At 42.5% G+C, this 14,349-nt stretch overlaps 1 protein-coding gene across 1 annotated transcript in view; it reads right to left on the bottom strand.

Moving 5' to 3' along the window:
- Positions 1 to 14,349, bottom strand: part of MEI1 (meiotic double-stranded break formation protein 1) — a 53,628-nt gene that overhangs the window by 23,124 nt on the left and 16,155 nt on the right. The window contains exons 12-18 of the mRNA XM_065937441.1: positions 10,439 to 10,553; positions 9,377 to 9,468; positions 8,436 to 8,577; positions 6,241 to 6,352; positions 5,383 to 5,443; positions 4,295 to 4,392; positions 2,459 to 2,627 (exon numbers count right to left, since the gene is read on the bottom strand). Coding sequence (XP_065793513.1) covers positions 2,459 to 2,627; positions 4,295 to 4,392; positions 5,383 to 5,443; positions 6,241 to 6,352; positions 8,436 to 8,577; positions 9,377 to 9,468; positions 10,439 to 10,553 — 789 coding nt within the window. The remainder of the gene's footprint in view (positions 1 to 2,458; positions 2,628 to 4,294; positions 4,393 to 5,382; positions 5,444 to 6,240; positions 6,353 to 8,435; positions 8,578 to 9,376; positions 9,469 to 10,438; positions 10,554 to 14,349) is intronic.

Here is a 14,349-nt window from a genome sequence, read left to right as displayed (position 1 = left end):
ACTTTACTACATATCCTTTTATGTTTTTTAAATTTTCTACCATGGGTATGTCTCATCTATCAGATTAAGACTCTGATAAACATTTTAAAATAGGTAATACTAAATGCAATGGGGTATCCTGGATTGTATCCTAGAACAGAAAAGGGACAGTGCAGGAAAACTGGTAAAATCTGAGTAAAGTTTAGTTAATAGTACTGTACCATCATACACATGGTCAAATGATTTTCAACAAGGGTGCCAACGCCATTCAATGGGGAAAGGACAGTCTTTTCAACAAATGGCACTGGGAAAACTGGATTTCCACATGCAAAAGAATGAAGTTAGAATCTTACCTAACATGATAGAAAAAAATTAACCCCAAATAGAAACACACTTAAATGACAGACCTAAACCTATAAAAAAATTTTTAGAACAAAACATAAGGCAAAAGTTTCATGACATTGAATTTGGCAATGAATTATTGGCTATGACACCAAAAACACAGGCAATAAAAGAAAAAATAAACTGGACTTTATGAAAGTTTTAAAAGTCTGTGCATCCCAAACCACTATCAACAGAGTAAAAAGGCAACCCACAGAATGGTGGAAATTATTTGCAAATCTAATAAGGAACTAATATCCAGAATATATAGATAACTCCTAAAACTCAACAACAAAAAAACCCAAACAATCTGAATCAAAACTAGACAAAAGATTTGAATAGACATTTCTTCAAAGAAGATATACAAATGGCCAAAAAGCACATGAAAAGATGCTCAACATCAAATGAAAACAGATAAAATAGACAAATTTCATCCTCCCAAAATTTCTTTAATTAGATTTAATCAAAATTTAAATTAAAAGACACTTGCTCCTTGGAAGAAAAGCTATGACAAACCTAGACAGTGTATTACAAAGCAGAGATATTACTTTGCCAACAAAGGCCGGTATAATCAAAACTATGGTTTTTCCAGTAGTCATGTACGGATGTGAGAGTTGGACTATAAAGAAATCTGAGTGCTGAAGAACTGATGCTTTTGAACTGTGGTGTTGGAGAAGACTCTTGAGAGTCCCCTGGACTGCAAGAAGATCCAACCAGTCCATCCTAAAGGAAATCAACCTTGATCACTGGAACAACTGATGCTGAAGCTGAAGCTCCAATACTTTGGCCACCTGATGCGAAGAACTGACTCATTGGAAAAGACCCTGATGCTGGGAAAGATTGAAGGCAGGAGGAGAAGGGGACGGCAGAGGATAAGATGGCTGGATGGAAACACCAACTCAATCGACATGAGTTTGAGCAAGCTCCAGGATTTGATGATGGACAGGGAGGCCTGGCGTGCTGTGGTTCATGGGTCACAAAGAGTCGGACGTGACTGAGCGACCGAACTGAACTGAATGAAAACCACAATGCAAAAACTACTTCATAACCAGTAGTATGGATATAATCAAAAAGATGGACAAATCTTGACAAGGATATGGATAAACTGGAACCCTTGCTCAAATATTGCTGGTAGGGCTGCAGTTCCTCTGGGAAACAGTTTGGAAGTTCCTCAAATGTTACCCATAGTATTACCATATGACTCCTCAATTCTAAATCTGGTATATACAGAAAAGGCATAGTAAACAAGTACTCAAACAAATACATGTACACACATATTCACAGCATTACTATTCACAATAGCCAAAAGGTGGAAATAACCCAAATGCCCATCAATGAATGAAGGGATAAACAAACTGTGGTGTATATACACAATGGTATATTATTCAGCCATGAAAAAGAATGAAGTACCAATGCCAGATGCAAACATGCTTACTGAATGAATCTTGAAAACATGCTGAGTGGAAGGAGCAGGTCACAAACGTATGACCACATCTACCAGAAATGTTCAGAATAGATAAGTCCACAGAGACAGAATGCAGACTGTTAGTTGCCAGAAGCTGAGCAGAAGAAGGAATGGGGAGTGACTGCTTAAAGGATGAGAGGCTTTACTTTGGAGTGATGGAAATGTTTTGGAACTAGACAGAGATGGTGGTTGCACAACACTGTGAATGTTAAAAATGCCACCAAGTTGTCCTCTTTAAAATGGTTAACTTAGCTATGTAAACTTTACCTCAATAATTTTTTAAAAGCTTAATGAAAAATAGTACTTTGATTTTAAATTTTAATAAATTGTATAGTAATTCTTAAAACCAAAGTAAACTACTAACATTTTTGTTTTTTGGTGCATAAACACCACCCTCAGGGATATCAAGGAATTCTCATCAGCATTCGAGGGTCTGTCTTTCACTCCTGAGACTACCCATCTCTCCAAGATGTGAGCCCTTCAGGAATACATGCCATTTCTCACTTATCTCCATGTCCCCAGTGCTCAGCACCAGGCCTGGAGAGGATGCCTCTATAAATAGTTATTGAACTGAACCTGGCTACAGATGTAGGTTCCAGAACCAACTATCAGTTGCCAGCTCTGAGCACTGACCTGTCCTCGTGAATGTAGGCCAGGTAGAAGAGGAGCAGGATGCAGTACTGTCTCTGGCGAGCAGCTTCCTCCACGTACTGGCGCTCCGACAGGAGAGCAAGGCTTTCAGGGCCCCTGCTGCTTATCTGGGGCAGCCCATGTTGCAGGAGCTCAGACACTGCAGAGAGTTCTGGGGAGGGAACAGGCCGGAGAAAATCACACAAAGGACAGAGGAGAGAAGGTAATGGCCACATGCATGTCTGTACATAGAGTACTGCACAGGACAAGGACACACACAGGATAGAAGGCAATCAGTCTCTTCTCCCTCTCTTAGTCTCCCAGGAGAGACTGAAGGTAACATGTAGAAGGACTTGGACACATTCGTCCACTTGACAATGTCCACTGAGTGGCTATTCTAGGCCAGGCTGTGACACACAGGCCCTACCTCCTGTAGCTGGCAGCTGGTGGGAAAAAAATAGATAATGAGACAGATAATTGCAGGACATGTGATCAGTGCCATGTTCAAGTGTGGAAGAGAGAGTGACTCATGCCACCTGCAATGGGGAGGGCAAACTCAGAGGAGGGAACCATGAAGTGTGAACAGAAATCAGGCAGAGAAAGGAGAGAAGAGGCTTGCCAAGCCAGGAAGCAAGGTGTTCAGCAGCCTGGAGGCATAAGAGGACATCGTGTTTAGGGCGTGGCAAGGAGTTCAGTGTGACTGGACCATCAGTGAAAAGATGTGGAGTGTCAGGGGTTTAGGAACTGTGTGATGTAATTTGTAGGTAGGCTGTGAAAGACCTTGAATGAGGAATATAGAATGTGGATTTTAACCTGAGAGCAGATTCCCACATTTCTTATGAAAGTTCTGATTCTTAAAAGAACATTCAAATACCGAAAGAATATGAAAGAAGAGGACCTCAGAGCTTAAGTTTTGAATAAACTCAACTTCATGGAAAATTCACTATATTACCCTTACTTTCCAAATCTCACCACAGACAGACCAGAGAAAACTCCATCCCTGTCAAACAATGCCTGATAGACTGCTGTTTGGAGATGACTGCTGAAGGCCAGGGGAGTTGAGATGTTGATTTGGGGAGTTGAGATGTTGACTTGGTTTTCGGATAGACCCTCCAGCAGTTGGTGAGGACTGGTTGGAGGATGAGAGACTGAAAGCAGGGGGCCAAGTTAGAGGTCACATGAAAGGGTCCATCTTGCCAATGCAATGGGCCTACAGCCAAGTAGAGAGTGAGATGGAATGTGCCACTGAGATGTGGCAGCAATCAGGTCAGGTTTCCTAATTCTAAGCTTATTGCTTTTTCCACCAAAGCACACTATGATCATCGTGATCGTACAAAATTAATATCCTTGAGCCTCACACACCCACCTGCCCTTTCTCCTGATACGTAAAAGAAAGATGCAGTCTGCATGTAAGTAAGGTTGGCTGCTCTTCCTGGTGCTCTGAGATATGACAAGATATCTGGGTCTCAGGGTCTGAGGAGGCAGAGTGGGGCTCTTCCTATTCAGGCAAAAGAGAGAACTGGCCAGCAGCAGGGGACTGGTGCTGGTGAGCACAAGAGGCTGCTGTGACGTGGCAGCCACCAGGGCAGAAGTCATCACGCTATTCCCTGTGCAGGCCAGACCACACCTGGATAGGCAGAGAGCTGATCTATGAACTCACCTCCCTCCCTAGGAAGCAGCTTATAGTTCCATCGTTCCATGATTCCATGGTTCTTCTGGGTAGCTTCAGGCAAAGATTTCTTATTACTGTACTGACTTATGACTCAACCAATCAGCAAGATATCCAGACACTAAGATACCACCATGGACCTCATGAGTGGTCAAATTACAGCATCATACCTTCTTGGGAAGGTGGTCCTGTCTTCTCTGGAGCTGAGAGGAGGTTGATGCACATGTAGTACAGGAAACTGGAACACACCTGGTTCAGGGCTGAGTGACTTAGTGGGAGGAAAGGAAGACAGAACAAGAGAGAGGACATTGCTACTCTGGTTGGGACAGCATTATCTCTGCCAGGTATTGAGGCACCACTGCTTTGTACCAGAGCCCAAGGAAATTCTAACCATGGCCCTGGTAGAGAAGGTCGAAGGTCTGGAGGTGGCTGTGAAAAGTAAATATGGAACCTGCTGCCCACAGGTGTAACTTAGTCACTTGGCCCATATAGGTATGCACGAAAAATTTCCTGAAAAAAATAAGTCAAGGTGAGCTACTAAGTTCGAAATTAATAAAGCATATAAACAAAATGTGCTCCTGGGTCAGGAAGGGGCTAGCAAGTACTAGAAAAGGGGAAGCTGTTGAACCCAAAATGGGTGATTCAGGAGAATTACAAACATCCAAAACTGAATCTGAACCCAGGTGGATTCCTGTATCCTCTCCTGAATGTCAGTTGTTCTATCCAGAGATATGGAAGGAGGGCTAGGTACTACACTGAGGTTACCTTTAAGACTGTAGGCAGAAATAAGCAGAATCTGCCAAGCAAATGCAGAAACAGGTAGCAAGTCAGAAATGGGAAGGCTGCTCCAGAAACCTAATGAGAGAGATTGAAGCAGCAACCTGTATAAGAGAGCCTCTCCTCTGGAATTGCTGGGCTGGAAGCAACCAGGACATGACTCTCTTGATGGACACGGCATCAGTTACCCTGTGAGGGCCTCAGTTTCCTGGTCTGTAAAATGAGGGGTTAGACAAATGATCTCTAAGAGCCCCTCCAGTTTTGATGCTAAAAGGTGCCCTTCGAGTATCACATGAAATGAGAGTCTTATCAGAACCAGATAAGTAAAAGCTAGAGAAGCCCATCCAGCTTGTACCATCAGATGCTGAGCAATTCTGACACTATGTCAATCCCTCCATGGTCCTATTACTAAACCACACCAATCAGAAATTTCCACTTGTCCAGTCAAGAAGGACACTTGGCCCCTTGGGACAATACATACCTCAGGCCACTGCAGAACCTAGACTTCAGTTCCAGGGCCAGTCGTATGAAGGATGAGGCAGCTTGTGAGAATTGGGAAGAAAGCAGAGAGTGGTTTAGGCCAGGCTTGTTACAGAGATTGCCAAGAGAGTGGTACTAGTTTTGGAGTCACATAGACCTCAGTTCAAATATGCTCCATTGCTAACTAGTAACGTGACCCTGAGACACTTACGTACCTTCTCTGAGATTCAGTTTCGATATCTATACCTCAAAGCCTGCTGTGAAACTAAGTAAGATACATGTATATTGAAGATCTAACAAACATTTAGCTTAGAGCAAGTTCTGAATAAATGTTCACCTTCTCTTCTGATGAACATTCTGCATCAGCTGGTGACCCTGGCCCAGTCCTCTGCACTGCCTGACTCTCCCAGTCTCCCCGCTCCCACTCCACCCTGCTCTGAAGATCTCTGTCAAAAGTGACCACTGTCCTGCCCATCCCAGGGCCCTGTAAGAGCAGGATTCTAGACAACAGTTCCCACTGCCCCAGTTCATGTTGGGAATAATCTGTATTCTATCCTAGGGCTTCTGGTAGGGAATTAACCCCTCAGAATTTCACAGCAACTTTCTGAGCAGTTTAACCCATGACTCTGAACTGGAACCTTCGTGACTCAGAGAAGTATCGATTAATTTGAGAACTGCCTTTGAAGACTTTTGACTGCTGGATGATATATCCTTCCACTCAACACTAGGCAGAGTGTGGATGTTGATTCTGAATGAATAAGTAACCCTCCACCCACAGGTTGTACTCTCTCTGAGTACCCTGAGCAACTGCCTGAAGTGCCAGCCTCCCTTCCAACTTCCACACTTGCTTGCGGCCTACCGAGCTTCTTGGAGAATTTCTCTTTCATGTGAGGGACGATGACAAAAAGGCCGTGCAGAACCGAGAGGAAAACCTCCATCACAGCTGGGTGAGTGGCCTGCTCCGAGTACCTCTGCAAAGAACCAAGAGGGAGTGCACAGTCCACTAGGAAGAAAGAACCTCTGAAGGAGAAAGAGCATCAGCAAGAACTGCAGCGTCTAGCAGTGACAGACTAAATCCTTTCATCCGATGGCCACAAAAAAGCCCAGAGACCTGAAGTCACAAGCTTACATCCAAGGCCTACATCTGCCAGTTAACAAACTATGCAAGATCCACTGCCACTCTGGGCATCTACCAACGAGTAAACCAGGAATAACCAAAAGTCCTACCTCCCAGAAACAAATGACATCTCACGTGTAAAAAGCACTTTCTAAACTATGCATTACAGTGATATGAATGACATTCATGTTTCTAACATATAATAATATGGTTCACAAACTTCCTTCATGTTTATTTTTCTTGTGATCTTTGAATAGAATCACGAGGCAGCCTGATGTGGTAGACAGAGTAGAGAAACTTGGGTTCTATTTCAAGTTTTGCACAAGGTCACTATGTACCCTGGGTCAGTCACCCCCGCCCCTTTCACTGTTTCGGTTCCTCATGTATAAATAGCCAGGGCCTCGGGGATGTGGTTCTTACAGATACTTTTCATTTGGTTTTCAAACCAAGTTTTTTTCCAACTAGAAAAGTAATACAAGTTCATTAAAGAAAATGTATAAAATACCAAAAAGTAGAAAGCAAAAACAACACAATAATTCTATGATCTAATTCTAGATCTAGCTCTAACACTTCATAAATGTAGGAGGAAGGCAGAGCAGGGGAAGAAACCAAAGTGAATGGCCCAACTATTACTGTTAGTGTGTGCCAATCAGGGCTGTAACCCATGGCCCCAGAGAGTTACCCTCCTGAAGACCCCGGCATGCTGGCTCAAAGGCTTCTTCAAGGAAAAGAGGCTCTCTCCTGTCATAACCAGATGCTCCCCTGCTGCCACCTACTGTTTCCAGTGGATGTTTTGGAGGTTTCCTTTCCCAACTAATGGACTGTTCATAGGATGTCCAAAACTCAAACAGGACAAGACTCACCCAAGGTCATCTGAGCAGTCGACACTATGGACCCTGCTCTTCCTACCATCTTTGTCTCAAGTCAGCTCAAAACCAGGTCTCTTGAGAGTAGCCATCTCTCATGTTACAGAACTCACATATGTGCTACTTACTGAAGCCTAAATTCACATTGACTGTTGCTCTTTGCATGCTTAGTCACTCAGTCATGTCCAACTCTTTTGTGACCCCCCTGGACCACAGCCCACCAGGCTCCTCTGTCCATGGGATTTTTTAGGCAAGAACATTGCAGTGGGTTGCCATTTTTACTAAGCAGACAAAATACATGGGTTCAAACCTCAGCACTGTCATATACTTGCTTTACAGCCATAGAAAAATCATCTTTAAATTGGGGGAAATTATAGGACCTATTTCACAGGGTCAATGGGAGGGTTAAGTTAAGTTCTGAATATAAGGCATTTATCACTTCATTAACATGTGCCAAAGAATTGATGCTTTTGATCTGTGTTGCTGGAGAAGACTTTTGAGAGTCCCTTGGACTGCAAGGAGATCCAACCAGTCAATACTAAAGGAAATCAGTCCTGAATATTCACAGGAAGGACATATGCTAAAGCTGAAGCTCCAATACTTTGGTCACCTGATATGAAGAACTGACTCACTGGAAAAGACCATGATGCTGGGAAAGGTTGAAGGTGGGAGGAGAAGGGGACAACAGAGGATGAGATGGTTGGATGGCAACACCGACTCGATGGACATGAGTTTGAGTAAGCTCTGGGAGTTGGTGATGGACAGGGAGGCCTGGCATGCTGTAGTTCATGGGGTTGCTCATGACTAAACAGCGACTGAACTGAACTGAAACATTATCTATTTATTATTTTATTACTACTGCTTTCTACTTTTTAAGAGGCATCTATTAATCTATCGTTTACAACAAAACACTGTACTGTGATTTTAAAACCAAAGGAAAAGTAGCTGCAAGAAAAACACTGTTAAGACCCTCAGAAGGTCTAGTTGAGTGTTGAGCAACTGTCCTGTGCCTCTCAGCCTGGGTTGCTTTCACATCTTTCTCCTCCCCAAGATCCTTGCTGCCCAACCCACCATCACCATAGGGATACACAGGGAGTCACAGGCACTGAGGAGAAATTCTGAGAAGGCCTCCAAGGTGTCTTCTTTCTCAGCACTGGGAGCTGTGAATGGATTCTCCTGGGCTGAAGGCTCCCTCTGGAATTCCATAGCCAACCTGAGAAGTAAATATGAGTATATTTACTACTGCCTATGCAACAAGGTCAGATTCATCCTCTTAGAGGGATTTCTGAGTTCAGGGCTCAGGGCAAGCATCCCTACCAGCAGACCTGGAGAAAACTCCAGAGGCCTCAGTGAGGGAGAACCTGGTCTTGGGCCCCCTCTTCAGCTTCGAGCTCGCTGCCCTCTCTCCCGTAACACATGACACTCCACCCGACTATATGTGTTAATACTTCCCTTGACATACCATGCTGTCTGCTGCTTCACATGTCTTTGCCTTTACATGTGCTGCTCTCTGTTTGGAACGCCTTCCCCAGGTTTGTGACAATGTAATGGATTCCACACATATACACAAAACTGTCTCAGTTCCCAAGAGACTGTGAACTCCTTTTGGGCAAGAGTTGATCTGAGTTATCTTTCTACTTTCACGATCTAGCATCAGGGCTGGCACACAGTAGGTACAACAAATGTTTGTTGATGAGAACTGAATTAATCCAGCAAGCAGTCAGTGAACACATATAGCACTAAGTTACTTGGGAGAAGGCACAAAGCTGAATGAGATACAACTTCATTGCACAGTAACAAAAACTTCACCAGAAGGGAACCTTTAAAGACCTCCTCCACGTACTCACTCCAAACTCACACACATTCCCATTCTCTACCCCAGCCAAAGTCCTCTCATTATGCAGCAAAGCATCAGAAATCAAGTGTTGCTTCTAGAACTTCACCCTTTGTCCATTCCTTTCTGCACCCACCCTCCATACTACTACCTCATCAGACCGCAAAGAGCTCCTCACCTGCAGGCATTTCTAAATCCCTCCAGAGTGCTCAAGAGGAACTTCCCTCTTCGAAGAATGGCCCTCTCTGAATTTCTGTTGGAGGGATGGCCCTGAGGTGAGAAGAAAAGAGGGGAACCTACTGCTCAAGTACCTACTCTGTGTTCCAGTCTTTGCTTAGAGGACTACAGACCTCTTCCTCCACACTGGAGTCTGGCATTCCCACATACCTAACACTTCCCAGGGGATTTTAGGGATATCCTAAAAAATTCAGACATCTAAGTAGCTCCTTTAAAAAATGGTACAAAGGGGAACCTTAACCCCTTGTCTCCCTATGAAACACAGGACTGGTTCTTGTTCTATTATACACAGAAAGTTGTCACAGGCTAGTGGACAATAGCCTAATGGCTGTAATGCCCATATTAGTTGCTCCAAAACATACAAATTCCCCCACTGTATCATGTGCAAAAGAGCTTAGTTTCCAAAGTTAATCTAGAAGACATAAAGGACTGTATTAATAATATTTCCTCTGATATTTTAAGCCTATGGACCACTAAAAGCCAACAACTATGACACACTGCACACTCGTCAGATTCTAAGATTCTAGTGAATCCAGTCTTAAATAATTTTGTGAGTTTACCATAATTTAATTATTTAAATAATTTAAATAATTTTGTGAGTTTAAATAATTTTGTGAGTCTTAAACAATTTTGTGAGTTTACCATAATTTAAATAATTATTTAAATAATTTAAATAATTTTGGGTTTACCATACCCGTTTAGATGATATAAAAGACAAAGTATGTAGTAGGCCCTGGGATTTACTAACCAAACTCAGGTCCTTGCTAGCTTTGGACCTAAGAGAAAAACTGTTTAATCCCTGTGGTTTTGGTTTCCTAATGAGGATAACAATTATTAAGCCTCACAGCTCTGCAGTTACGGTAAAAAAATAACATCTCGTTGTAGGTATGTGTGCACGAGAAAAAGCTATAAAGTGGCATATAAAGATAATGCAATGTACTAATTATCTTCTAAAAACATAGAACAGTATGATCTCCAGAAGCAGCAGCTGCTGTGTACTGACCAGGGGCCTCCAGTTCAGTGGCGTCTGGGACAGATCTGCACACCGGCTCAGCATGGCTTTGACCAAGGCCTTCAGCTCCTTGTACAGCACAGGGAGCGCGCTCTGATGATCCTTCCTGCATGCAGGGAGACAAAGGTAGGCCTATGGTGAGGCCAGGGTACCCCAAGATAGCCTCAGGTTCTCAGGCAATGAGGGGGCATGTGGTGGATCCGAACATGGGTCCAGGAACTGATCTGACAAAACTCCCAGCTCCAGCACTTATCTGCTGCGTGACGTTATGCACATTCCTCATCCTCTCCAGCCCTCAGTTTCCTCATCTAGTAAGTGAAAGGTAACAGTACTGTCCTCATAGAATTATGCTAAGGATCAAATTGGATAATGCATGCCAATAACTCAGGACAGTACTTACTAGATAGTAAGTCCTTATAAATGACAGCTATAACTAAGCCTGGGCTTCCCAGGTGGCACCAGTGGTAAAGAACCTACTTGCCAGTGCAGGAGATGTAAGAGATGTGGATTCAATCCCTGGTTCAGGAAGATCCCCTGGAGGAGAGCGTAACAATCCACTCCAGTATTCCTGTCTGGAGAATCCCCATGGACAGAGGAGCCTGGCGGGCTACAGTCCATAGGGTCGCACAGAGTCAGACACGACTGAAGCGACTTAGCACGCATGCACGCACGCACATGACTATGGTTATTGTTATTAAGGATAGAGAGGGTTTTCTCACTGAAAAGGGCCTCCCAATTAAAGAAGTACTACTTAGGACAGAAGGTGTATCAAGAGATGTATATGGCCACTGTTCTCAAATAACTGATAAGCTCTCTTATTTTTTCAATTAATTATTTTAATTGCAAGGTAATTACTAAACAATACCATGATGGTTTTTGCCATACATCAACATGAATCGGCCACAGGTATACATGTGTCCCCCCATCCTGAACCCCCCTCCCACCTCCCTCCCCACCCTATCCCAAGCTCTCTTAGAGAAGAGAAATCAAATTTGATTTCTGTTACCTTGATGAGGAAAATCATGATCAATAGGTAAATGTTATCAAGGACCCAGATTTTATTTAAGGAATGAATATAAGTAACAACTAAGAGTCAAAATGCTATAGAGGCATACAACACTGTAAATTAACTATACTTCAATAAAATTTTTTTAGAGCTGAAAAAAATCTCTACAGAGGTAGACAGGAGTATCTAGGAGGAAGTGAGCTCCCCATTCTTGGAGATTATAAACAGAGACTGGAAACTATGTTTGGAGAATCAACCAATATGAGAATGTGAAACAATGTGAAAAGTAACACTTACGGTACATTTGAACTCTCATATTTCTACAGACTCAGAAGAGGCAAGAGTCATGTTTAGTCTCAATGTGAGCTCCAAAAGGCCAGGGACCAATTCTGCCTTTTCACTTTACCTAACAGAGCTAGATGCATTGTAAATTGATGCTAAATTAAAAAAAAAAAAATTTAAAGGAATGAATGACTGACTACTTGACAGGGTATAGTTTGCTGTACTGATTTCCTAGAAATGCTATGATAAGTTACCATAAACTGTGTTGCTTAAAACAACAGAAATTTATTCTCACATTCTGGGGGCTATAAGTCTGCAGTCAAGGTGTCAGACCCTTCAAAGGCTCTAGGGAAGAATCTTGCCTTGCTTCTTAGTTTCTGGTGGTTGCTGGCAATCCTTATCATTCCCTGGCTTGTAAATGCATGATTCCAATTTCTGCCTCAGTCTTCACATGGCCCTCTGTGTATGTCTGTGTTCAAACTCCCTTCTTCTAAGGGCATCAGCCACTGGATTCAGGAGCCCACACTGTATGGCCTCATCTTAACTCAATTATATCTACAAAGGCCCTATTTCCAAACAAGGGCATGAGTTTTAGAGGGATGCTAATTCAACCCAGTGCAGTAACTAAGGAGAAACCTATGTTAACCCTCATCTCTGGGCTGTTTTTGAACTCTGAGAACAATCGGTTGGGCCTTCTAACTGCTCAGTTAACTGTATATAGTGAAGGCTTGATTTCCCCTTTCCCTTCTGGAAGTTCTTTTTTTTTTTTTTTTTTTCCTTTTTTAGACTTTATTTTTTATAACAGTTTTAGATTTACAGAAACAAATACAGTAGATAGTGCAGTGTTCCCATACTCCCCCAGCCCTACTGCAGTTTCCCCTACTATTAACACACTGCATTAGTGTGGCACATCTGTTACAATTAGTGAACAGTATTGAATGGAAGCTCTAGCTTTCTATCCTACATTGATAGCCAAGCTCTGGCTCTGCCATCTTTAAAGTCTTTCAACAGTTCTCACTCCTCATTCCTTCTTCTGGTTGGGCTTCCCAGAGACCTTCTGAATTACTCCACCTCAGAAGGACCACCTCAGTAAACATTCAGGAAAATTAAAGTCAAAAATAAAAGCATCTAAGGATTAATAACCTTAGAATTAATAACCTTATATATTAACCTTATAAATATAAACTTATATTAATAAGTTTAATAACCTAATAAGCTCCCTACCCATAATTCTCCACAATTCTGATCCAACCAGCTTTCTGGCTTCTTCAAGTACTACTTACCTTCACACAACCTGCTAGTCAGACTGACCACTGTACCCTCAGTAATCCCTAAATTTTCCCACCCACATGTTTTGACCAATCCTAGTCCTTCCACAGAAATGGCAACCCACTCCAGTGTTCTTACCTGGAGAATCCCAGGGACGGCAGAGCCTGGTGGGCTGCCGTCTATGGGGTCGCACAGAGTCGGATACGACTGAAGCGACTTAGCAGCAGCAGCAGCAGCAGCAGCAGTCCTTCCACAAATCTCTCTCTCTCATCCCTTATGTATGCATATATTAATATACATAATAAAGGTAACATTTATAAAGTCAATAATATAAGGTTATTAATATGTAACCCCTTGTAACTGTAACCCCTTGGATTGTAGCCCACCAGGCTCCTCTGTCCATGGGATTCTCCAGGCAAGAATACTGGAGTGGGTAGCCATTCCCTTTTCCAGAGGACCTTCCCAACCCAGGGATCAAAACTGGTTCTCCTGCACAGCAAGCAGATTCTTTACCATCTGAGCCACCAGGGAAGCTCTCGTAGCGCAGCCCAAACACTGCCTCCTGCTTGAAAGGTGCTATCAGTCCCCCAATAACACTGACCTGCTGGGAGACTTGCAGCTCTGCCTGGAAACTTCTGATTGACTCTTGCTCTTACTCTAGGCCTTGTTACCCTGTTGGTTCACTCATCTCACTCTTGTTAGGATTCATGCCCCATACTTAGAGATTCAAATCCAGATAAGGACAAAAAGGGAAAAGAGACAAACTGAAGCCATTATAATGTAAATGCTATTCTTTCTTTCAAATTTTAGAAGCAGTTTTATTCAAGGGACAAAGACTTAAATATGGTTACAGATGAGACTATAAACGTTAACAACCTTTACAATATAAATTAAAAGTACTATACAAAATTAAAGGTACAGCTGATATTGAGTAGTAGAGGGTAAGGAGGAGAAAGGTAAGGAAGAATTGGGGTGCTAATATACTCAGCTAACCAAGTAGGGTGTCAAGAGATTCTGCTTCAAGTTGAGGGAACAAGGAATACAAGTTTTAAGTATATTATTTAAAAGTTTGAAAACAAAATATTAACTAGCAAAAATGTCAAGGAAATGTAGAGAAGACAAAATAGCTAAGTCTTGGTCTTTCCTATTGGCAAGCCAATGAAATGTTCTAAATGGACAAAGAAATAGCATTGCATTCATATTGTTTAGAGTGAGGGAAATAAGTCACTAGAACTAAAACCAAAATGAGTTAAAATTAGTTTCCTTTAGAAAGTAGGGACTAAGGACTCTTTCTTTTCTTTATAAACCTTGTGCATGCTTTATTTTTTATTGCTTAAATATATTA

Source organism: Muntiacus reevesi, chromosome 1 (genome assembly GCF_963930625.1).
Source record: "Muntiacus reevesi chromosome 1, mMunRee1.1, whole genome shotgun sequence".
NCBI lineage: Eukaryota > Metazoa > Chordata > Mammalia > Artiodactyla > Cervidae > Muntiacus > Muntiacus reevesi.
The sequence above is the reverse complement of the archived record's forward strand: the minus strand, read 5'-3'. Positions and strand labels throughout refer to the sequence as shown.